The 23,773-nt window shown below is 44.6% G+C and overlaps 1 protein-coding gene across 1 annotated transcript in view; it reads left to right on the plus strand.

The window, feature by feature from the left end:
- The window catches only part of LOC126108424 (tyrosine-protein phosphatase non-receptor type 11-like), a 249,182-nt gene extending 231,219 nt beyond the window's left edge, over positions 1-17,963 (plus strand). The window contains exons 13-14 of the mRNA XM_049913636.1: positions 7,207-7,313; positions 16,942-17,963. Of these exons, the coding sequence (XP_049769593.1) occupies positions 7,207-7,313; positions 16,942-17,098 (264 nt within the window). The 3' untranslated portion in view covers positions 17,099-17,963. The remainder of the gene's footprint in view (positions 1-7,206; positions 7,314-16,941) is intronic.
- The last annotated feature ends 5,810 nt before the right edge of the window (positions 17,964-23,773 follow it).

Raw genomic sequence — 23,773 nt, forward strand, 5'->3', positions numbered from 1 at the left:
AATTGTACTCTTCACGCTCGGGCCCGCATTCGCCAGTCGGTCAGTTCCGTCTCGGGTTTGTTTTGTCTGCCACTGCGAGTCGTACATCGACACCGATACGAGGCAGTACTGCGGAGAGGTTTACCGGCGGAAAGTCGTCCGACACGTACCACGTCTGCGGGTTCACCGCATGCCCCGGGAGAGCGAGCCGACGACGCTACGCCAGTCTGTTGCCACATTGAGGGCGACCGCGTATTGCTGCTCTCGCATCTGCCCGAGGACGGTTGCATTACTCTGTGTTTGATGTACATTTTGGTTACTGTAAGGGGTATTTTCACAGAAATTGTGGCACTGAGGTAACAAAGTGAATAAATCGTAATTACATTAGTCTCCGTAATGAGCCGTCGGAGGCATCGGGCCCCTTACTCCGAAATACCCCGAAAATATTTCTCGGTGCACTCGAGAATTTATCTGTAGAGTTTGGGTATATCCTGTATATTTTGCTGATGTGTTTTGTCAGTGTGGACTAGTGTCACATTGCCCAGTCTTCCCGGTCGTCGTTCTCGAACTGTCTCTGCGAGGTATCTCGGTTGTCGACAATAAATGTCGGCAGTGACGGTTACACCTCGGGGAGGCCAATTCGTAGTACACCGGGCTGTTGCTGTTCCATCGAAGCACAGTTTATTCTTCAGTGGATACGTGCAGATCTATTTACGGGGACTTGCTGCTGTGTTTGGGCTCCTTAAGTTAGCGTATTTACTCGAATCTGAGCCAGTTTTTGTAATCCAAAAAACTGTCTGCGGCTTAGAATCGAGTACAAAGTAAGTGGAAGTTCTGGAAAATGTTGGTAGGTGCCGCCACAACTAACTTCTGCTGTTAAATATATGTAGCGCTAACACAGGCATTTTTCTCTGCCTCGAATTTTGACCACTGCACTTTCATACATTATCAAACGAAGTAAATACAAATTCCGTATTGTGCATCTTCGAATGTAGCAGCATTTCAATGTACTACGAAAATCCGACTGGCAGGACTGTTTGGGATGTTTGTCAATATGGCCAACTCTACGTTCTAAATTGTTTCCTACCTGTGAGAAGAGATGGTTCCTTATAGGAACTTTTATGAATTGTGAATCGCGTGCAGTATTCTCTTCGTGATAAGAATAATACGAATATAAACATTTTGCCATGTATTCTTTCGTGTTTGCTGCTATCTCATTTAAATCCTGTCTCCCTAATAAACAACGAAACTAGAGTGAGACAACAGCAAATGCGGAATAATATACATATCGTGTCATGTTTATATTTGTATTGTTCTTATGCCTAATATGACACTGTCAGAAATGAAGCATGGTAATTTGACAAGATTTTTAAATCTAAGATGACTAATTTCTATGCAGAATGTAATGTACTACAGAGGCGTCTGCAAAAAATTTTTGCTAAACTCTCGTTCAGAACATCTTGTATCATACGCAGTCTATTATTTGGTTCTTGTTGATCATTATCAAAGAAAGAGTGTAAGTAACAGCAAATGGCAAGCAGTCTCTTGCCATTGTTTCACTAATGAGATGATTCCTCTTTTATTATTATTATTATTATTATTATTATTATTATTGTAAGCCGCGGTAGCGCGCACAAAAGCAAGCCATGCCGCGAGTGGCGACAGGTCGTAAACACGCACTATCAGAATGCGACAAACAGTGCACGACACAGTACAGTAATGCATATTCAGCTTAGTGTGATGTAAACACCTATAACAAAGAGAACGGCACTTATCAGGTCAAAGAAAAATAAACAATCAATTGAAACCAGACGAAGTATGCGAAAAAGGAAGGGTACCCATATAAATTCGGACGGAGCACCTGACGCATAGCAATGGCTACCTGGTAGAGCTTAACTGCTAAGCTTACAACTCGAACCAAACTACTGTAGCTGTATCGTCATTCATTCGACCTAAATTGTGTCTCTTATGACAATGGACCAACTTTCTTTCGATTTGGAGGTGCGGCCTAAAACTTTTCTCTCCCCTCGAATTTCGAGTCTCAAATTTCAGGTGCAGCTTAGATTCGGGAAATTTTTTTTCCTTCATTTCGAGTCTCATTTTTGAGGTGCGGCTTAGATTCGAGTAAATACGGTATATTGAGGTAGGGAATCAATGGTCAGAAATGCATATTTATTATATTACGGATATAACAGTGTGCACCACATAGGGAGAATGCGGACTGCCAGTCCGAATGTGTGCACGGCAACAGCAGACACCCACAACTGCCGTAGAGACGTGCAGTACGCGACTGAGTTCTCAGAACGCACCGCACCGGTGCATTTGCCTGTGCCGCGAGCGCACCACTGTCCCCGGTGCCAGGTATCCGTCGTGTCGGACGACTCGTGCAGAGTCACTGACACACGTGCTCGACACTGGCGGTCGAACGATTGCTGTGAGCCACATAGCTGTCGTGCGGTGTATGCTGTGTATCTCCGTAACAAAATAGATACGCATTTTGGACCGTCGGTTCCCCGTCTCAGTGTAATCGGTTCTCGAGCTGCTGTCGTCTGTTCCAGTTTGACCCGAAAGTTTTGAGACACCCCGAATATCTCGAGCAAAAGCAACGAGAGGCAGCACACTTATCTTACTCCTCTGTCAGTGTGTTTCCGTTCCGACAGTTATCACATTTTGCCTTCATATGTTCTGATTTGCTTTTATGATGTGTGATGAGGTTTTACTTTGTCTCAGTATTTTCCAAAGTTTTCTCCTGTCAAATGTATTGAAACCTTTCTTAAAATCAATAAATACCGGATATGGTTCAAGATTGAATTCTTCGGTTTTTTTGTCCCCCCATCTCGTATGCAAAGTAGCCACCTGCATGTGATGTGTCTTTCTGGAATCTGTTATGTCGTGTCCTGAGAGAGGTTCGTAAAATGTTTGTAATTTTGCTTTTACAATCATTCTCGTTCAGTTACGATTCCTCTCTGTGCACAGCGGTAGCACCGTCGTCACACCGTGCGTGCCATTTATGGCTGTCGCCTCTGCTCACTTCCCGTTTTGCCCGCCCCTCTTTCTGTTCGGTCGGTCTCCTTCTGTCGCCTCACAGATACGTTCGTTCTCTGTTCCCTCTGCACGTCCTCTCCTCTGTCACCCTCGTGGAGTCCATTTCTAAATTCTCTCTAGCTACCTGTCTCATCAGTCCATCCTTTCGAAGTGGCCGATTCACGACAGCTATTTTCTTTCTATTGGAACAGGTGTTGTCTTCCTGGTTTCTATAGTCACACTTCTTGTGTTGTTCTCCACACGGCCACACGACCTCTTCCCCAAAAGTCCCTCTTCCTCTCTCCCTCCCCTCCCTCCCTCCCCCCCTCCCCTCCCTCCCTCCCTCCTCCACTTCTTATTCGACTCCCGTCCCATATCTCTGCACTGTGTGTAGCAATACTTTCGAGAGCACGTTTATAGACGATTCCAGGGGACAGAGTCGAGCTGCCTTATTGCCATCTTCCCTTGGCATATTTTGGCACGTACTGTGGTGGTCCACGACCTATTTTGTGCAACAGTGTCGTAGGCTTTTACGTTTATTCTAACTTACCTCTTATTTTTGCAACACAGAAATAATTTAATTACTAATGTTTATCAAACCTTGCCAAGATCTGCTGTAACGCTGACCAGTGTTCCATTTTTTATCATATCTTGAGAAGAAATAAAATGTAGAGATTTCAGTTTTTACGAATTTAAGTTCAGATTATTAAAATGCTCTTTTAATTAATTTTTGTTGGTCGCCCATTTTCATTCGGTCACCATTTTGTCTGAAGGGAAGATGTTCCTGCTCACAAAATTGATTCCAGTTATTATCTGTTCACTGTAATAAATGAATTGTCACTGGCTACTTGTTTCTGTATTCCACATTTATAAATAATCTCCTCTGCTAATCACATCGAAACAACACGAGGTCCGTAACACCACAGATTACACGAAGATGTTCGACACAGTAATACAACTGTTGCCAAAGTTTTACATCAGAGGTATTACAGTACAAACTATTTGAGTAGCTTCAAAAAGATTTAATTATAATGAAGTGTAAAATGTGGACAGTAAATCGCGATTAATATCATTTGAGAGTAAACACCAATTGTACGTGTATTTTGTACCGATACGTACCTGAATGTGATGTAAATATTAAACGTGTGTGTGTTAAGTTTGCTCAGTTTGCCTCGTACGCTAATCCATTGTATTGCATTCCTCGACAGAGAATGAGAGTACAGCGTAGCATTTACCACTTCACGACAGTATCCACAGAGACCGAGTGAGTCACGACCGTACGATCGCTCCAGGGTCAGCGTCACATTAATTTGCCCGCGGGAGCCTCGTCCCGTGGCCCTCCTCTTGTAAGCGGAACGTATCCTAACTTCCTGTGATTTGCCTATAAATTTTAATGCTGCTTTCTCGTATAAACATTCAGAAAAAATGAAACTCGAATTTTCGATATAGGGCGTAAAGTCGATATAACGGCAGATACGCGGGCAGCACGGGGGCTATTGTGACAGTAAGAAATTTAAAGTTTCACACACAACTTTCTTCACACAATTTATAGATCCTTAGATTTTTAACGGAGTAATAAGGTGTCAAATTGATATGTCACAATTTATTTTTCGTGGCCACCAGACTCTGACGTAACCTCGACTCTGAACCGACCTCGACCGAACTGCACGACAGAGGGTTAACGACTGTGCGGTCCACCCCCCACCTCGAGGTTTGCCGGTTTTTCGGCGATTACTCGCAGAATTACATTAGTTGTAAATTGGTTGCAGTCTGTTTTGCTATGCAGAAACAATTATACACGAGTTCTTATGTAGCAGTTTATTTAACATTTCCATTCGTAATCAATAGCGAGATGACATTCGGGAAAATGGAAAGCTTTTCAGATTAACAAATGTAATCTTCATTAGTAGGAAGAATACGTGAAATTGTGTTCACCAGTTACAATAGTGTGAGCTATTAATAAAATTGGTTCATTTCCAAGTCGACCCTAGGAACTTCTACTGTCACTTATCACCTCTTCCTGTCACGGCAACGTTTCTTAGACGTGAAAAATAGCAGGTTCCGTAACGGTCGGGAGTCCGCATTAATCTGTAACTCCCCGTAGTACACTGATGCTTGTAAAAATTGCAACGACGAGGAGGAGACGTACGTTTACAGTGAAGGGTACTCCACATATAGTGGCATGACAGTACACAAATGGTTAGAATTACTGAAATGTATGATCACTTTGACTGACAGAGTTCAGTACAGAGTCGGGGGAGTGTGACACGTCAGCCTGCTCATTCTCCAGGCCTCAGTCCCCCTCGACTTTTGGTGTGGTGCGGTTTGCCACAAATTGACGCCACGTCGAACGTCTCCCATAAACACTCGTTCGTCGCAGAAAGTACGAATTTCCACACCCGTGCTTACTGGACTTAGTTTTCTCATTTCAGTGAGTGTCTGATGCTTTTTCTTATCACCCTGTATATCGTGAACGTACGTCCTAGAACATTCGAGGACTGGTAGTAAATTGTATTAACATTTAGATAGCTTCTGTTACTGAAACTGTTCGACAGTTTTAATTTGCGTGTAGTTTTCTCAGATTAAATATTTAAGTGAAGATTTATGGGCCTGACTGTCCGTAACAAGAGTTACAGATTTCGAAAACGTGAAAAATTGAAACTTTCTGTTATTTTATAAAAGTGATTTCATTGTCAGTAGTAAAATTAATAAAACTATACATAGAGACGAGATATTTTGTTTTCGTATAACACTGAAAATTAAAAGCTATTGTATCTAATGTAGACTTCTTTTCAGATCTTACACTTCAACAGTTTTGACTACTAATTTTCAGGGTATCAGATCGATACCTGGTAAAATATCGAAATAAGAGTAGAAAAATATATTTGCATAAAACTTGTCTTTGACGGTTGGAAATATGTACAAACACCGACAGGTATGAACTGTATAATTTATGTAGGAAAATCAGCTCAAAAGTGGCTAAAATTTAGACGGCATCAAACATTTCAGTAATCGAGCAAAGCTTCCGTTAGCACTATATTCACTGTACACTGTTCTACACAGCCTCAGATTGTGAAATGTTCCGGAACATTACTTCCGGACAGTGCAATTTTCACAAACAGTAAAGTGAAATTGTCTGGGTAGGTTAGTTGAGATGTGGGACGGAGGCAAGGGGATGAACAACTCTAGAAGCGATTCTTCTCCCCCGGGACGGGCTCCGTGAACCCGGATCAGTTCGGGACCTCGATCAGCTCTAGTGGGGCCGCACCTAGAAAATAGAGCAGTGCCCGGTGTCCGCAAAGCTGTCGCGTCGCGGACAGCTTTATTTAATGTGTAATACAAAACTGTATTACTTTGTCGAGAAGTTCGAATACAATTTCAGTTATCGATTTGGAAACAAATATTGAGTGGTTTTGAGCGATTAAATGTTAAGTATTAATATTTGGAAGTACAACTGTTCGTAAACATCGAAAAATAATTAATAAAAATAGATAAGGGAGTTAGTCAATTACAAATTTGTTTTTTCAGATTGATAATTTTACATGTAGATTCATTCTAAAATTTCAAAGTTTTGCTAGTGTTTTATGTCATTCCTCACAGTTATGTACGAACTAATTTTTAAATAAAATTTTTGTTATTCCCGAAAGTTTATTAGGAAGGTGTCAAAATGACGATTATGTTTCATTTGTGTGCAGCTATTGACGTAATGTAAAATTTTATAAGAATTGACTTCAGCGGAGAGTAAATACAAATAATAAGAAAACTTTCAACTGCGTTAGAACTTGGTAAAATGAAACACCTTTTGTTAGTAAATAAGTGTTAAGTACGAAAAATACAAATGGTATCAGATTATTCACTAACGGGGCACCACGTTTCACAGTGGTAAGCAGTACGAGCAGTTACTTCGGGGTACCTTTTTGCTACCTTTGTAGCTATTCCTAGTCTGCAATTTCCACTCCGCAAGTAGAATGAGCAGTTGTACATCCGTCCCAGACAGCTCTCTTCAGCTGAATACCAGACGAGGTGGTAGTGGGACAAGGATCTGCACCTATCTCCCCACACCACTCCCAAAGAAAAAATTAATTAAAAATAAAAAAAACACTGGAGGATTATAACTCGTTTGATTTATTTCTGGGACTATGTTCACCATTATTTTGAAGATTTTAAGTACGTATTTGTGTGTCCTTTCCTCCGTGGCCGCAGAAGAGCCTGCAGCTGGGCCGCGAGTACACCAACATCCGCTACTCGAGTGACGAGCTGCCGTCGCCGTCGCCCGTGCTGCCGCTGCCGCCGCCGCCCCCGCTGCCGCCGCACCCTTCCGCCCCCGGCGCCCTCGCCGTGCCCGGCTCGCTGCCCCTCGCCGGGCTGACGGCCGCCCCTCCGCAGCGCCAGGGCGCCACGTCGCTGCCCGCCAGCCCCTGCGTCGGCGTCGGCGCGGGGGCGGCGCCTCCCGTCGTGCGGCCGGTGCGGACGCCCGCGAGGGCCGTGTCCGACGCCCACCTGCCCAGGTAGTGCGCGCAGTCGGAAAACCGACGGTCTCCCGTCCAGTTCGGTGTCACCCACTAAAAATTCCACTCCCGTGCCGACCTTTTCACCTCGCGAGGAGTACGTGACCGGTGCCGTAACTCGGTAGCCCGGAAACTTTGCTCGGTGGAAGAGGGGCGGAAATAAGGAAACGCGTGTCTCGGCTCCGACTGTTTCTGAGAAAATGACAGTCTAACTTTTCGGCGTAACTCGGCCGCCTTTTAGCTTGCGATCGTCTCGGCCGATACTGTGGCTCAGTGGCTATTGCTGCGGCCTCTTAGTTTTGTGCCTCGTGTCCGAAACCTAATTATTGTTTTTGTCTATTTTATTTTATGTTTTTTTTTTTTTAATTATGTACCCACGCCATTTGAAGGTTACTACCAGATATTTGTTATTAAATGAAACAACAAGTTTACTGTTACCAATCACCGTTTTATTTATTTCCATGACACGTTTAGAAGGTTTAAACCTCCGTCGTCGGGTGGATTTACATTAGTTAGTATTACATTTGTGTGTGTGTTGTGTTACGATTTTTGGAGGATTTTGTGGCACTGCCTAGTGGAGAAACGAGACACTATTTCAGAATACGGTTTAGGATTACTTTTGACAAAAAATTAAACTGATATCTAATGGTAAACATTAAATAAGTAAACCAGAGTACCTCCAGGCGTCGCAGGTTCCTTTTGCTCTCGAAACACGTCACATGTATACTGCCACATTTGCAAAGAAATATGGCACCTGCAATCAGCTGGGTGCAAGGTTCGTATAGCAGAAGAGAAGGCATAATCCCAAAGTGCAAAGAATATACATCGGAGCAACATTATTACCGAATAATTGTTTAAAGCATTTGGAGGTGTTTGTTTTGAGGTGTCGAATATATGTGTGTGTACTTCAGGTGGTATATAAATCCAATATTGACAAGTTAAAACAGCTAAACATTCGTACTCGTTTATACAATCAGGTGAAATGTTAAAATGGCTTAAACTTCATACTTGTGGATAACAATTAGGTGAAATGTTACAGACTTGAATTACAGTGATCATATCGGCTACAGCAGTAAAATCATGCATAGATGACACTCTTTGATTAAGATTAATAAACAGATGTGAGGGGCTGGAGGCAGAAGGAGGGCAAGCAGTCTTAAGATTATTAGCTGCCTAAATGTTGGGCTAATACATTGGTTAATGCTATAAAATATGCAGACAGATATACATTTGTGCCAGTAGTTAATGTACATACAGTTTTAAGCTGGCAAGGGGTAATGTTTACCATTAGATATCAGTTTAATTTTTTGGCTAAAGTAATCGTAAACCATATTCTGAAATAGTGTCGTGTTTCTCGACTAGGCAGTGCCACAAGTTCCTCCAAAAATCGTAACACAACACACACACAAATGTAATACTAACTAATGTAAATCCACCCGATGATGGAGGTTTAAACCTTCGAAACACGTCATGGAAATAAATAAAACGGTGACTGGTAACAGTAAACTTGTTGTTTCATTTAATGCAGGAACAGTCACGGTAAAGCCTAATCTAAAAATGTTAGCACTTACAGATATTTGTTACCGAGTTTTGCAATATGAAGGCATTATATTAATTGAAAAATTACATTTAGGTTGTACAATAAGTGTCTTAAATTTATTATATAATATACTTTGTACGATATTTCCAGGGTTTACAACCTTTTCGAATTCTCATCCGCTTATGTTTCATTCGGATATCAATTTTTATATTAATTCTTGTATTTTATTCTCATCTGTATTCTACAGGCAGGTTTTGTTGCATTCCCACGGATGATACCGACTGTAGAAACATTTGAAACACGACAGTCCTGAACCCCACAAGCATCACACGGAGGCAAGTTTGCCACAGTTGTGTTTCCTCGTACGAATCTCACTCGGTAAAGAAATGCTGAAAATGCAATGCGTTGGCAACAATTTCGTGAGAAACCACACGTGACAGATCACTTTAGCAAAACTGGTGCTTGCAGCTGATCGTGAATCAAGATGCACTACAGGAATTTACTGAAAACAATTTCCAGCAAACCTCAACCTCCTCTCATTGCACACAAACCCAGTCTCTCCCATCTACTCAATCTCCCACTTCCAGCTCCACTCCCTCCAAAACCTCAAAATTCCAATCAACACACTCTGGAACCACAACACCCCAATTCAGTAGTTAACCTCTCCTCCAAACCTCTCTCCCAATCCGAAACCTCTGTCCTATCCAAAGGCCTCACCTTCAGCCCCACTCCCAGATTTAACCAAACAGCCCTTGTCAAAGATTTACTGTCCTACACCCGTACTCTCTGCTGGAAATATCACTTTGCCACGAAGAAAAATGATCCTAATCCTACTCCTAATGATCCAACTCCCCAAGATACTATCCAAATTGAACCATGCCTGGAACAGTTCCGTCCTCCGTCACAGCGGGACCCACCTCCTCTTCCTCAAAATCACCCTCTCCAAACCTTCCAGGAATTTCTGACTTCCAGCCTTGCCTCTCAATCCTTCTTAAAAAACCTCAATCCTACTCCCAACATCACCACTGCTGAAGCCCAAGCTATGCGTGATCTGAAGGCTGACCAATCCATTGTCATTCTTCCGGCGGACAAGGGTTCCACGACTGTGGTACTTGATCGTCGGGAGTATGTGGCTGAGGGACTGCGTCAGCTTTCAGACAACACCACTTACAAAGTTTGCCATGGTAATCCCATTCCTGATGTCCAGGCGGAGCTTCAAGGAATCCTCAGAACCTTAGGCCCCCTACAAAACCTTTCACCTGACTCCATCAACCTCCTGACCCCACCAACACCCCGCACCCCTACCTTCTACCTTCTTCCCAAAATTCACAAACCCAATCATCCCGGCCGTCCCATTGTAGCTGGTTACCAAGCCCCCACAGAACGCATCTCTGCCTACGTAGATCAACACCTTCAACCCATTACATGCAGTCTCCCATCCTTCATCAAAGACACCAACCACTTTCTCGAACGCCTGGAATCCCTACCCAGTCTGTTACCCCCGGAAACCATCCTTGTAACCATTGATGCCACTTCCTTATACACAAATATTCCACATGTCCAGGGCCTCGCTGCGATGGAGCACTTCCTTTCACGCCGATCACCTGCCGCCCTACCTAAAACCTCTTTCCTCATTACCTTAGCCAGCTTCATCCTGACCCACAACTTCTTCACTTTTGAAGGCCAGACATACCAACAATTAAAGGGAACAGCCATGGGTACCAGGATGGCCCCCTCGTACGCCAACCTATTCATGGGTCGCTTAGAGGAAGCCTTCTTGGTTACCCAGGCCTGCCAACCCAAAGTTTGGTACAGATTTATTGATGACATTTTCATGATCTGGTCTCACAGTGAAGAAGAACTCCAGAATTTCCTCTCCAACCTCAACTCCTTTGGTTCCATCGGATTCACCTGGTCCTACTCTAAATCCCATGCCACTTTCCTTGACGTTGACCTCCACCTGTCCAATGGCCAGCTTCACACGTCCGTCCACATCAAACCCACCAACAAGCAACAGTACCTCCATTACGACAGCTGCCACCCATTCCACATCAAACGGTCCCTTCCCTACAGCCTAGGTCTTCGTGGCAAACGAATCTGCTCCAGTCCGGAATCCTTGAACCATTACACCAACAACCTGAAAACAGCTTTTGCATCCCGTAACTACCCTCCCGACCTTGTACAGAAGCAAATAACCAGAGCCACTTCCTCATCTCCTCAAACCCGGAACCCTCCACAGAAGAACCCCAAAAGTGCCCCACTTGTGACAGGATACTTTCCGGGACTGGATCAGATTCTGAATGTGGCTCTCCAGCAGGGATTCGACTTCCTCAAATCCTGCCCTGAAATGAGATCCATCCTTCATGAAATCCTCCCCACTCCACCAAGAGTGTCTTTCCGCCGTCCACCCAACCTTCGTAACCTCTTAGTTCATCCCTATGAAATCCCCAAACCACCTTCCCTACCCTCTGGCTCCTACCCCTGTAACCGTCCCCGGTGTAAAACCTGTCCCATGCACCCTCCCACCACCACCTATTCCAGTCCTGTAACCCGGAAGGTGTACACGATCAAAGGCAGAGCCACGTGTGAAAGCACCCACGTGATTTACCAACTGACCTGCCTACACTGTGAAGCGTTCTATGTGGGAATGACCAGCAACAAACTGTCCATTCGCATGAATGGACACAGGCAGACAGTGTTTGTTGGTAATGAGGATCACCCTGTGGCTAAACATGCCTTGGTGCACGGCCAGCACATCTTGGCACAGTGTTACACCGTCCGGGTTATCTGGATACTTCCCACTAACACCAACCTGTCAGAACTCCGGAGATGGGAACTTGCCCTTCAGCATATCCTCTCTTCTCGCTATCCGCCAGGCCTCAATCTCCGCTAATTCCTAATTTCAATCTGCCGCCGCTCATACCTCACCTGTCTTTCAACATCATCTTTGCCTCTATACTTCCGTCCCGACTGACATCTCTGCTCAAACTCTTTGCCTTTACAAATGTCTGCTTGTGTCTTGTATGTATGTATGGATGGATATGTGTGTGTGTGCGCGAGTGTATACCTGTCCTTTTTTCCCCCTAAGGTAAGTCTTTCCGCTCCCGGGATTGGAATGACTCCTTACCCTCTCCCTTAAAACCCATATCCTTTTGTCTTTCCTTCTCCTTCCCTCTTTCCTGACGAGGCAACCGTTGGTTGCGAAAGCTAGATTTTGTGTGTATGTTTGTGTTTGTTTGTGTGTCTATCGACCTGCCAGCGCTTTTGTTTGGTAAGTCTCATCATCTTTCTTTTTAAATATATTTTTCCCACGTGGAATGTTTCCCTCTATTATATTCATATCAAATAATATTCTCATTCATTTATTGTTCTCTTATTCTTTCTTTCTTTTTCTTTTTTCTTACTTTTTTTTCTTTTTTTTTCCAATCGGACATACTATTGGACAAATAAGGACAAACATATTTCAGTATACACTAGAAAACATTACTACACTAATCTTCTACTGAAATGGGTAGATAAATGAAAAATAAAAATAACAATAGCAATAATTGGGTTTTGAATATGGGGTGAAAAAGTGAGAGCCCGCAATGTTAGCTACTATGCCACCATTTTGGCTAAGGTTACTGCATGCTAAAAACGTATGTCAAAAACTTCAGTGTCACTTTTTAGAAGTGGTACAATATACATGGATAGCCGAGACACGTGTTCTCTTACTTTGACTCCTCCCCCACTGAGCAAAGTTTCTGGGAAATCAGGTTACGGCAGTCGTCGTGTTCTCCTTATCGGAGTAGCACTCGCAGTCTACCTCGTCAGTTTTTTGCTCGAAGTATTCCGGTCTCTGTCTTACCCTGCAGTTTTCACCACCTACAGCTCCCTGTGGTATGACGGACAGGCTATTCCCCGCCCTTTTTCAACACGCGTCCCATTCTCCCGGCCCTCGAGCAGTCCTTCACCTCCCATCTGAGTCCACCCGATTTTCAGTGTCTCTCTACAGCATCACGTCTCAGATGCTTCGATTCTTCTTCAATGTATTAAGGCCGACGTTGCCCTCTTCGCCTGTGTCATTTTACTCTCGACCCGTATTCTGTGCTCGGTAAACTGTCCATTCCATTTGGTACGTCCCGTAATACTTCCTTGCCGAAGGTAGCAACCTCGTCAGCAAACTGTCTTGATTGTATCCTTTCACCCTGAATTTTATTCTATTCTTTAACCTCTCTTGTATTTCTGTCGTCGCTGCTTCGGCGTGCGGATCGTACGGTGGTGGAGAAAGACGGGTTCTCTGCCTGACACCACTGTTAACGTGAGCCCTCCGTTACCGGTCTTCCGTTTGTATACTTCCTTCTCGGAGGAATTACCTATCTACCCCTAAAGGTTAGATCTATTTCTCTGGAGATGTCGAATGCCTTCCACCATTTGATACTGGCAGACACTTTTCTTAGGGTGAAAGAACCTACGAACGGCCCTCGACCTTTGCAAAGTCTCACTAACACTATTGAGTGTGGCTGTGGGGGTAACACTATTGAGTGTGGCAGTGGGGCTGCCTCTCTGGTACCTTTACCTTTCCCGAAGCCAAACTGACTGTCAGTTTTATTTTGTGTTCTTCTACACATTATTCTTGTCGGCAACTCGGATGTGTGAGCTGTTGAGCTGATTGTCGGATTATTCTCACGTGCAGTCCGTAGTGTCGTCGTCAGTTTTCTGATTTGCCATCGAGTCTGTTAAATCTCCATGTATAGCTGTCCGTCAATTTATTTTTAATGCTGCCCTGTGACACATCATTCGGAAACTGAAACCCGTTTGTCTTTCCGTCCTCCGCCTGCTCTTCCCTTCACGTATCCCTCTGAGACAGAGTTTACTGTCCCCTTCTCCTTTCGTAACATGTACTGTATCCACTTCCTTGTCCTTACTTATTACTGTACCCACATGGCCACCTTACAGACAAACCTTCTCTGTGTGGTCTGTACTTGCAGAATTTGCAGGTCACAGCTCGGGCATCAATTTCCCAAAGTAGCACAGTGTGTGGTGGTGGTTTTTTTTTTTTTTTTTTTACAGAATGTTCAAAAACAGTGTCGCGTATTACTACAGTAGAGAGTATCGGTCGCATCTAGAAATAAATCTCTTGTAATTATATGTCGAGGAAGTGAAACTTGTCGAGATACGGGCTGTTTTACTTACGGTGACTAATGTTTAGTACAGTATTTTGTCGTGTAGGTACGATTTGCGAGGGACGGCATAATAAATTACCACAATATGCCCATCTGGGCAGATGCAAATCCTCGAACGATCGGGAAGCCGAGGCTCGGGATCGCTCCGGTATCGGCGTGTGGGCGGGAATTGTCGGCAACTTCTAGGGCCGTACACATCACCGAACGTGTGCTGCGGATCGGCTATTTCTACACGAGTTACCGGTGCTGTCGGAGAACGTTACCTGCGTAGAGAGACTGCGACTGCCGGAAGGTAGAGGTGAGGTACCGAGGGAAAGGAAGCGGAGGGGGGAGTCGAGAGTCGCGCTCTCGTAGCTCGACCGGTAGAGCACTCGCCGGACAGAGTCCGAGGTCCCGGGTTCGAATCCCCGTCCTGCACACGGTTGCGACCTGCCACACAGTTTCGTATTGGCACACACTGTACTGCAGAGTGAAAAGCTCGTTTTAAAAAAATGACGACTCCGGCTTACGCACGACGGGGCACCTCACCGATTTCTACAGATCGTGCGACATCACCTCACTGCGACATTTAGCAGGTTACGGATCGGTCGAAGAGATCAGACAGTGTGTCCTCCCCGTTCACCGAACGTGAGTCTACCAGATTTTTGGCTATTCGGATATTTAAAGGAATCGGCGTATGCCGAACCCACTGTCAGTGTGCAGATGTCGCGGGAGCTGTGACCGACAGTTAAGACGCGGCCCGAACGGAGGCACGTGTATTTGAAAGAGAGAGGTGTCCACTGTGAACGAGAGCCGGAAGGCGTGTCAGGGTGCTTGGCGAGCACGTGTGGTACTGCCTACTGTGTGACATATGGACAGGCCCGTACCTCGGCAGGTATTTGTTTTCAGGCACATTGGTACAGGAAATCTACTTCTAGTTTTCCCTGATACCACCACCTGTAGGGATGTGAGAGGTTGTTTTTGAAATTCCCTCTACCTTTTTTCCACATAGAAAAGTTAATGAATGAATACTGAATTATAATTTTTAATAAAGAAATAATCTGTTTATTTTTAATTACCTATCACGTGAAAACAAATTGAAATCTGATAGAGACATGTGAATTGCATTATTATTAAATGAAATAATAATGCATATCAGTAATACTCTTGTCTCTAGAAATTAAAAAAAAACTGGAAATTTCATTTTTAGTTTGCCGTTTTGCAGTTTCTTACCAAATATTACTTTATTCTGAATACTCACATTTTCGTACAATTAGTAAAGAAAAATGAAAAGATGTATTTTTACTAAGAACCGTGGTTCAGTATTTCTTAATTAACATTTTCATTTGATAATAAACATAGAATTTAAATAAAACAGTATGAGATTCGGGTCGGAAGCTACGCGGTTTACGTAACGCGGGTGCTGTGCACTCGTCTGCCGGTGACTTTCGTTAAATAGTTGATATTTTGTGGGGTTATTTGGAAGTTATTTGTGCACCTTTAGAAAAAGTTGCTGTCAGACGCCGAGCTCCAAATTCTCTAAAGTGCAAAGACAGTCTGAAAAGGACGAGACGAGTTAAAATAAGCAGTCGCGTGTCTGGGCTTATCTGTAAGTACTCTGCCGTTTCCGGAGAAATGGCGGTCAAAGTTTTTGAAGTATTTTCGAGGTACTTTGTCTGCCTTTTACAGTGTGATGTTCTCGGAGGAAATGGTGGTGCAGTAGTTTTTAAATCCTCATATTCTGATATTTCATTCTCATATAAATTCTTTTATTAGTTCTGATATTTTATTCACATGTGTATTCTTCTGGAAAGTTTGTTGCATTCCCTCGGATGATGCCGATTGTAGAAACATTCAAAACACAGGTATTATGAGCACCACGAAGGTGGTTTGCACAGGGATATTTTTTTTTTTTTGTACGAATCTCACTCTGGAAAGAAACTTCATTAACACTGATGAAGATTTTGCGTGTTGGCAATAATTTCGCAGCAAACCGTGCATAATGAACCACTTTTCCAAAAACTTGCCCTTTGCAATTGATTACGAATCAAGATACACTATAAGAATTTCACTAAAAAAATTTCAAATCGTTTTCTCGTTCTCCTCCTCCTCCTCCTCCTCCTCCTCCTCCTTCTTCCTTTTCTTCTTCTTCTTATCATCATCCCATTCGTCTGACGTACAACTAGTAGATGGATAAGGGTAAAGTTATATCAACATACAATGGAAAACATTTGTCTAGTAATCTTCTACAGACTTGAGTATATAAATGAAAAACAGAAATAAAAATAACGGCCAGGTTTTGAACACAGTGTGCAAAACTGAGAACCTGAGACTCCGAATACTACTCGACGGACTGGAGGTGAAGACCAATCGACAGCTGTTTACAAACTTTGAGCGAAAATAATAGTGCACTGACAACAGCTAGCTTCAGGCCGAAATCTAGATCTGCATAATAAAATATGAAAAAGGATGACCGAATGCTGCAATCCGTAATTTACGAGTACTTTAACTTTTATAACTACAGCCCGGCTTCTGTGCAAGTTGTAAATATCCTTCCACTCCCTGTGTTTTATTTCTGGAACTTCCAAAATATCAGAGTGTGTACTCGAATAGATTTTGTCAAAAGCTTTCTCTAAATCTACAAATGCTGCAGACGGAGCTCCGCCTTTCCCCAGTCCGTCTCCTAGGATAAGCTGTCGAGCCACACCGAAATACCGTCCCTCACTCACTCACTCGCCCGTCACAGGCCGCCCGACGACTTCCCGCGCCAGATCTACGAGAACGTCGCGGTCAAGGACCGCAAGCTGTCGGCGGCGTCGCTGGGGCCGTCCTCGACGCACCACATCGGGCCGCCGCCGCCGAGCTTCGCCCCTCCACCCCCGCCGCCTCCGCGCAAGACGTGACACCGGCAGCAGCAGCAGCGGGAGGGGCGCCACACCGCGCCGCCCCAGCGGATCGCCGTCCCGGCGGGCGACCTCGCGCCCCTACTGGTGGCCCCACTGTCCCCGCCCGAGGACTGGAGGCTCTGAGGGGGCGGCGCGCCACCTACGGCCGGCGCGTGTTTGGACGGGTGCGTCCGCGACGTCCCCCGACGCCTCCGTGTACAGACTCCGCACTGGACACACTGACAGGGCGCTCCCCACGTGCAGTGCGAACGTTCTAGTGAGTGCAGTTTGTGACAGAGGTCCGGACCTGATGTCGTACGTTAAGGATCGACCGGGATACGAGACTGAAGTGTAAATTTTTTTTCTACAAGTGGCTGTTGTCACCATTTTGTGGCAACACTTATTCTTACTCACCAGTGGAAGAACACACACACACGACGAGTGTGGTACGTCTTTTATATGAACTCCTTACTTGTAGCACTCGACCACAAAAATTATCGAATGTGTGGTGGCAGTGCAGAATATTAACAGGTCGAGGCTCAAACGCGGCACTTCCCGCTTGTGGCGAGCAGTTTCTGACCGCCGAGTACGCCTCCGGGCTCCGTTGAAACTCTCGTGTCTGAGTAGTTGGCAGTTACCGTTTCACGTTATAGTTCCTCCTCGGACCTCTATCCCAGATGATCCGGTTTTAGTTTCATTGCATTACATCCGTTGTCCATAAGTTGTTGCCCACTTTGCAGCTGTGAGCATCATCTTCTGGCCTTACACGAGGAACTGAATCGTTGTGAAACCTACTCCTGTCTGTGGCTCTCTTGTAAAATTTGAATGTGGATATTTGTACTTTTAAAACACATTATTTGCACCTCCATCTCCCCCCCCCCACCCGCCCTCCCCCCTCCCGAGTGAGGAAGATTTTATACGTACGAATGCTGTAATTGATGTGCATATGAAACTTTAATAATTGCCCGTACAAGCCCAGTACGAGGGATAACATTGAAAAGAAATGACCTGTGTTTATCAGGTTTCAGCACGTTTAAGTTTCCAGAATAATTTGCCCTCAATTTGTGAGACATATTTCTTAACCGACAACATTTTTTTTAAAAAGTTAAACAAAACCTAATTACAGTGTCAAAAATTTTTACTATTATCTGAATGTTTATACCTCAGTCAATTTTCGTCTCATTTCCACCCATATGAAACCTCTAATTACAATGAATAACTGACACCTGAGTCCATTCTCGTAAGAACCGGCTGCTCCATTTCACAGTCGTCAGCAAATGGCCATTTCGATGTCGTCGTCATTGTAGTGTGACTTTGCACCTTCGTTGTATACTGTGAGCCTCCCATATTTTTTTACCTGTGCAGACAACATCCGTTGCTTACATTAGTGTATCACTTGAGAAAATGCAGTGCTATGTGGTAGTGCACCTCATTCATCATCTTCAGTGCCCTGCAGTAACATAACGTAGACTGCTGTAAAGCTTCTGTAGGAATTTAATAAAGAATTCTCCTCAGAGCTGGATGTATCTCCTCAGATACGGACGGAATTGCAAAGTGTCTGTTTTCTTTTCACTTGTGACAGATGGTCTCTCACTTTGCACTTAGATGCAAATATTAGTATGTTCGAATCAATTTTCTCAGTTTTCAATCACTGACAGTGTTTTTTTCCATAAACTTCACTGACTTATGAAACTTCCTGGCAGATTAAAACTGTGTGCCGGACCGAGACTCGAACTCGGGACCTTTGCCTTTCGCGGGCAAGTGCTCTCGGTCCGGCACACAGTTTTAATCTGCCAGGAAGTTTCATATCAGCGCACACTCCGCTGCAGAGTGAAAATCTCATTCTGTTCACTGACTTATCATTGAATTCTCACTGCTTTCACAGATTTGGACTGTTTTCGTGCCTCTTCTGCGCAGAAATGAATGGATGAATAAATGACTTCAGACACTATGAGACTTTCAGTTAACTGAGACATTTTAAATAAGCACAGACAAACGCTTCTGTTACAGCGTTTGTGGCCGGCTGAAGTGTCTACATTTGAAAATGTTACATACTTGAAATATACACCTCATACATAGGCCCTTTCATACTTTTGAGTGCAGTACGTGATTTTTTAATTATATACCTGTACTGGAAATGTGTTGACTGAAACCTACTTCACAGACCACCAAAATTACTGTGGCAGGCTTCTCCATAGAGTGGTAAATTCTCTGCACACTACACAAAATTACACGTTTCACACAGATGTCGAGGAGGAAATCGTTCCGCACATTGCAATTTAAGTCGCTACCAATTTTTGGTGACGCTCGAGGCAGAAGTTTCCACTGTGAGTACTTACACTCGTAGTACCGAGGAGAATACGCAGTCCTCCGCTTCCTCGTACTGCCGACAGGAGATATCTGGATCAGTTCGAGTGAGATGTAGTGTACGAAGAGAGGGAGTGTGCGGGGGTCGGTGAGAACAGGGGCACACTTCAGATCTCGCAGCTCGGACGGACAGTTTGCACGAGGCCCGTTCTCGCTCGTCCCTTCTCTCTCTCTTCCGCGCGTTCTTCTCAGTCTTCTAAAACTGCCTCTACCGTACGCGACACGAACGGAACGGGTTTGCCGAGAGACGTCAAACTGCAGGGAGAAAAAGTGTTTCGAGGTCAGGTGTGTTAGCTTTCTCACACGTCGAGTGCTGAGCAGTTTCGAGAGGCCTAATATTGTCAGACTGGACAGTGGAAGTGGAATTTTTTTCTTTTTTTGGAAAAAGGATGGCTGTGACATTTTGCTGTGGACAAACAGGTTTGCGAGAGACGAAGATGCTATTTATTGTGAACGCACAGGGACACCAGAGAACCGTTCGTGCCTCGGGAGAGATTATGTCTGATTGTCACGACGTTATGTTGTAACTTTTTGTTTATTGTTTATTTGTGTTTTCTGCCACAGGGACGAGAGGTCGTACCCGATCTGTTTTGTTCGTCACAGGTGAGTAGAACGAGAGAGAAGAGAAGCGGTCGCATACCTCTCTCTGTTTGTGCGAATATTCTCTGTACTTTCCTAGCACATTCCGTGTGGGAGGCACCAGAGAGGAAGATTTAGCAAAAATCCTTTTCGGGCAGATTGCCACACCACGGTGTCGCAGCGGCCTTCCCCGATCCCCTGCTGTGCCCGGTCTCCCTCTCCCGTATCCGCCCCTCTACTTTGTAGGGTACCTTACGGACTGGCCCTTTCAGATTTTCTTCAAACTTGTACAACTTTGGACATCAGCTCACTTAAGCAGTATGGCACAATTCTCGAAAACACTTCAGATAAATGACTTTGAAGTTTTCCGAGTCAATTAAGTGGAAAACATTTCACCTTCCCTGACGGAATTGCCTGTAGCTCTGCACGTAGTGTTGTAGTTTGCCGATCACGAGGTCGTAGGTTCGATCGCCACGCGAGTCAAAACTTTTTATTTTTGTTTGACTTCGATATTTATTAAGGTCTATATTGGAATGTAAAAGATTTGTGTCAAGTACCTCTCATAAAAGTTAGAGTGTGATCCTCACTTTTTTGAGTGATTTGTAAAAGTCCTTAGATAGTGTAATACGGTCATAATAAATGTAGCTGTTAATTAATAATTATTGACGTACATCCTATTTTATGGATCAAATTATTTGTAACGCATTAAAATTTTGTACGAGAATCGGAAACATAAAATAGAAATTATAATACTTTCTGATTTCTAGACGTTATAGATAAACAAAAACGATAATCGAAACAAAAATATGTTATTAAAAATATTTATTTTAGTACTCCTTTTTTCAAACAACCAGTAACTAAAAATATGTCACTTTCATTAAAACATTGCGGTTACCTCATATGTTAATTAACATGTCAGTTTGATAATAAATGCAATTGGGAGAAGAGTAACAAAAAAAATCTTCCCACGGTAGGAACGAACCGGCTATCTCGTGATTGTAACACTGGGACAACTGCCACACACCGGGCTACGGGCAATGCCTCAGAGTTTGTCGAAATTTTTGTACTTCGCGACACTCGGAATAATCGAATTCGAAACCTCGGCAGCTCCTAGTATTTTGGGAAATTGCGCCGTTCCGCTTTAGGAACTCGCGCCCGTGCAGTGACTTTTGAAGAGTACGCAGAAAATAGTCCGTAAGGGCCCCTCGCCAGAGTAGAACTCTTACCCGTGTCGTCAGTTGTCGGTCGAATACTTTCCAGTCTCCGCTTCCCTTACAGCTTTTGCCCTCTACCGATCCCTCCGGTACTGCGCTAGTTATTCCCCGACGCCCGACACGCGTCCCACCGTCCCGTCCCGTCCCGTCCCGTCCCGTCCCTTCCCGCCGCCGTTTTTCACACGTTTCCTCGTCGACTCTGCAGAGAGCCTCCACATTTCTCACAGTGTCGGTCGATTCGATTTACGGCCGTCTCGTCCCGAGCTGCTCGGACCTCACCTGTGGCGACAGTACGGAGTTGGGTACGACCCCCTCTGTCCTGTCGTGCGGCGCCCGCCTACAGCACATGCCCGACATCGTCACGGCACTGCCCGAGCAGTGCGTGTACTGTCAGTCGGCTGCGCTTTTTTTGTGCTTAATAAATAAAGCTGTGGAAACTAAAGGAAGCTGCGTAGTCAGTTTGCACGTACCACCCGTCCCCTATCCTTGCCGTTAGCACGACAGGTTGACACGGCACTGCAGATCGTGGAGCAGCGAGTCTACTGCGGGTGGTACGGGACGAGCCGGCACTGGGTGAGCGACGCTGAACATGCGGTGGCACAGAAACTGCTGCTTGGCATTACTTGAAGCAACAGTACCGAGGTAACTGCCATTTGATTTTCAGTTTCCAAAGGCAAATTCTGTCTCTCTCTCTCTCTCTCTCTCTCTCTCTCTCTCTCTCTCTCACTTCCTTCCTCATTTTCATTTCCTCCCACCTGCCACTCTCCAACCTTCACCACTGCATGTCTCTCCCCCTCCCCCTCCCACTTTAGCTGTACAGAGTTGGTCTATGCATCCAAAGTATCATAGATTTTCATCTCCACTAACCTCCTCCTGGTGACTGTTATGTGATTTAAATGGGTGTAGTCCAATTAAAATTATTCATTAGGTCAGATCTGTCACTTGCCACTACAGTGTTGCCACGTCAGCTGCCAGCTGCCGCTCTGTTATAGGAGACACAGTGCGAGGTGCCGGGGCTAGCAGTGTATTTAGCACTAAATTCTTCTAGAATCTTCTTATATAAATGATGCTCTAAGCCCCCCCCCCCCCCCTCTTTTGTAACTCCGACTTTTGCTGTTGCACATGGATTAAGAAGAAACGCGAGCTGACTGTAATCGACCCTGCGAGTAGAAAAGAGTTTGGCACCTGCAATAATTTAATTTGATAGAAATTAATCAGATAAAGGAAAGTTTCTTTAATGTAGTGAGAAATGAAAGGGTTACTCTACCAATTAACAGAATGAAAGTTCTGTCCAAAATAACAATTTGATTTATTATGACTAAACTCAAAATAATAAACAAAACACATGAAACATTACAATACATTGAATTGGATACGCAAATAAATGCTGTGAAGGTGAAGTTGTCCATAAACTAACTTGTGATGTTTATGACCAAGTGGTATGTGGAGCCAATTCCTTTGCAACTCAAATCTTAAGGCAAACACCCAGCCAACCCAACATTAATTGCTGCTACAGTAGTGAGAACTCAGGCAATGAACACCCAAGACACAACCACGTGAGAAAAGAAGGGAACAGGCGCGCTCTGCTGAGCTCTGATTATCACCTAGGAAAATTCCCTAATCTGCCGGTGCTGTGGACATACGTTACCGAGCTGTATTCTTAACTGCAAGGACACGATCTGACATACCGGAAGCGATGGCCGGTTGCTTCGACGTCCCGTTGTGGTGATGATAATGTCGCGAGTATAGCCCGAAACAAATTATCCTGGTCTGTTTGTTCCAGACTAAAACCTTCGTAGCAACACAAATACGCCTTTGAGGGAGACGAAGAAGGCTCGCCACACAATCACTGACGGTACAGTGATTGATTTTAACAAGCGAAGTGACATAATAACTCCAATACAGTCAACTTTAGCCAAAACTGCCCGAGACAGACAACATAGGCCACTTGTACGCAGAACGCTCAATTGCCAACTGTACCCGGAAAGTTATGTTGACGTCGAAACTTCAACAACTTCGTCAAACAGTTACAGTTAAATTAAAGTATATTAGACAGCCAATGGAAGGCAGGCTGTCCAGAGCAGCCACCGAAAGGCGAGAGCCGACCCTCGACAGTGGCCGTGGTAAAACGTTCCAATTGGCAACTCGAAAACCGGCGTAAAATTCCACTCTATTGCCGAAGCACTACGATTTCAACGATGGAGATTCTTGGCGCCAATTTCTGCGCCGATTTTGCTACGTCACGGAGCTATTCCATGAGCAAGCCAATCACAGTTACGATTTTGCAGAAAACGCGGGAATTTGCCCGCCAAGACTGCCTGGGAACACAAGTCATTCCCACGCCTCGCCGGTAGCCCGCCAGAAAGTGTTTTCGCTAAGTTTCTGCGAAGTAACGGAATCTCTAGCCCCAGCCGCTCCTTCAGGCCCCTGTGGGCGTGTCGCCGCCGCTCTTATGACAATGTCGGCGTCTGGAAGGCATCCACTCGACTCCCTCACACCCGTCGGCTTAACCCTTTCGAGCTCAGCAGAGCCC

Source organism: Schistocerca cancellata, chromosome 11 (assembly GCF_023864275.1).
Source record: "Schistocerca cancellata isolate TAMUIC-IGC-003103 chromosome 11, iqSchCanc2.1, whole genome shotgun sequence".
Classification (NCBI taxonomy): domain Eukaryota; kingdom Metazoa; phylum Arthropoda; class Insecta; order Orthoptera; family Acrididae; genus Schistocerca; species Schistocerca cancellata.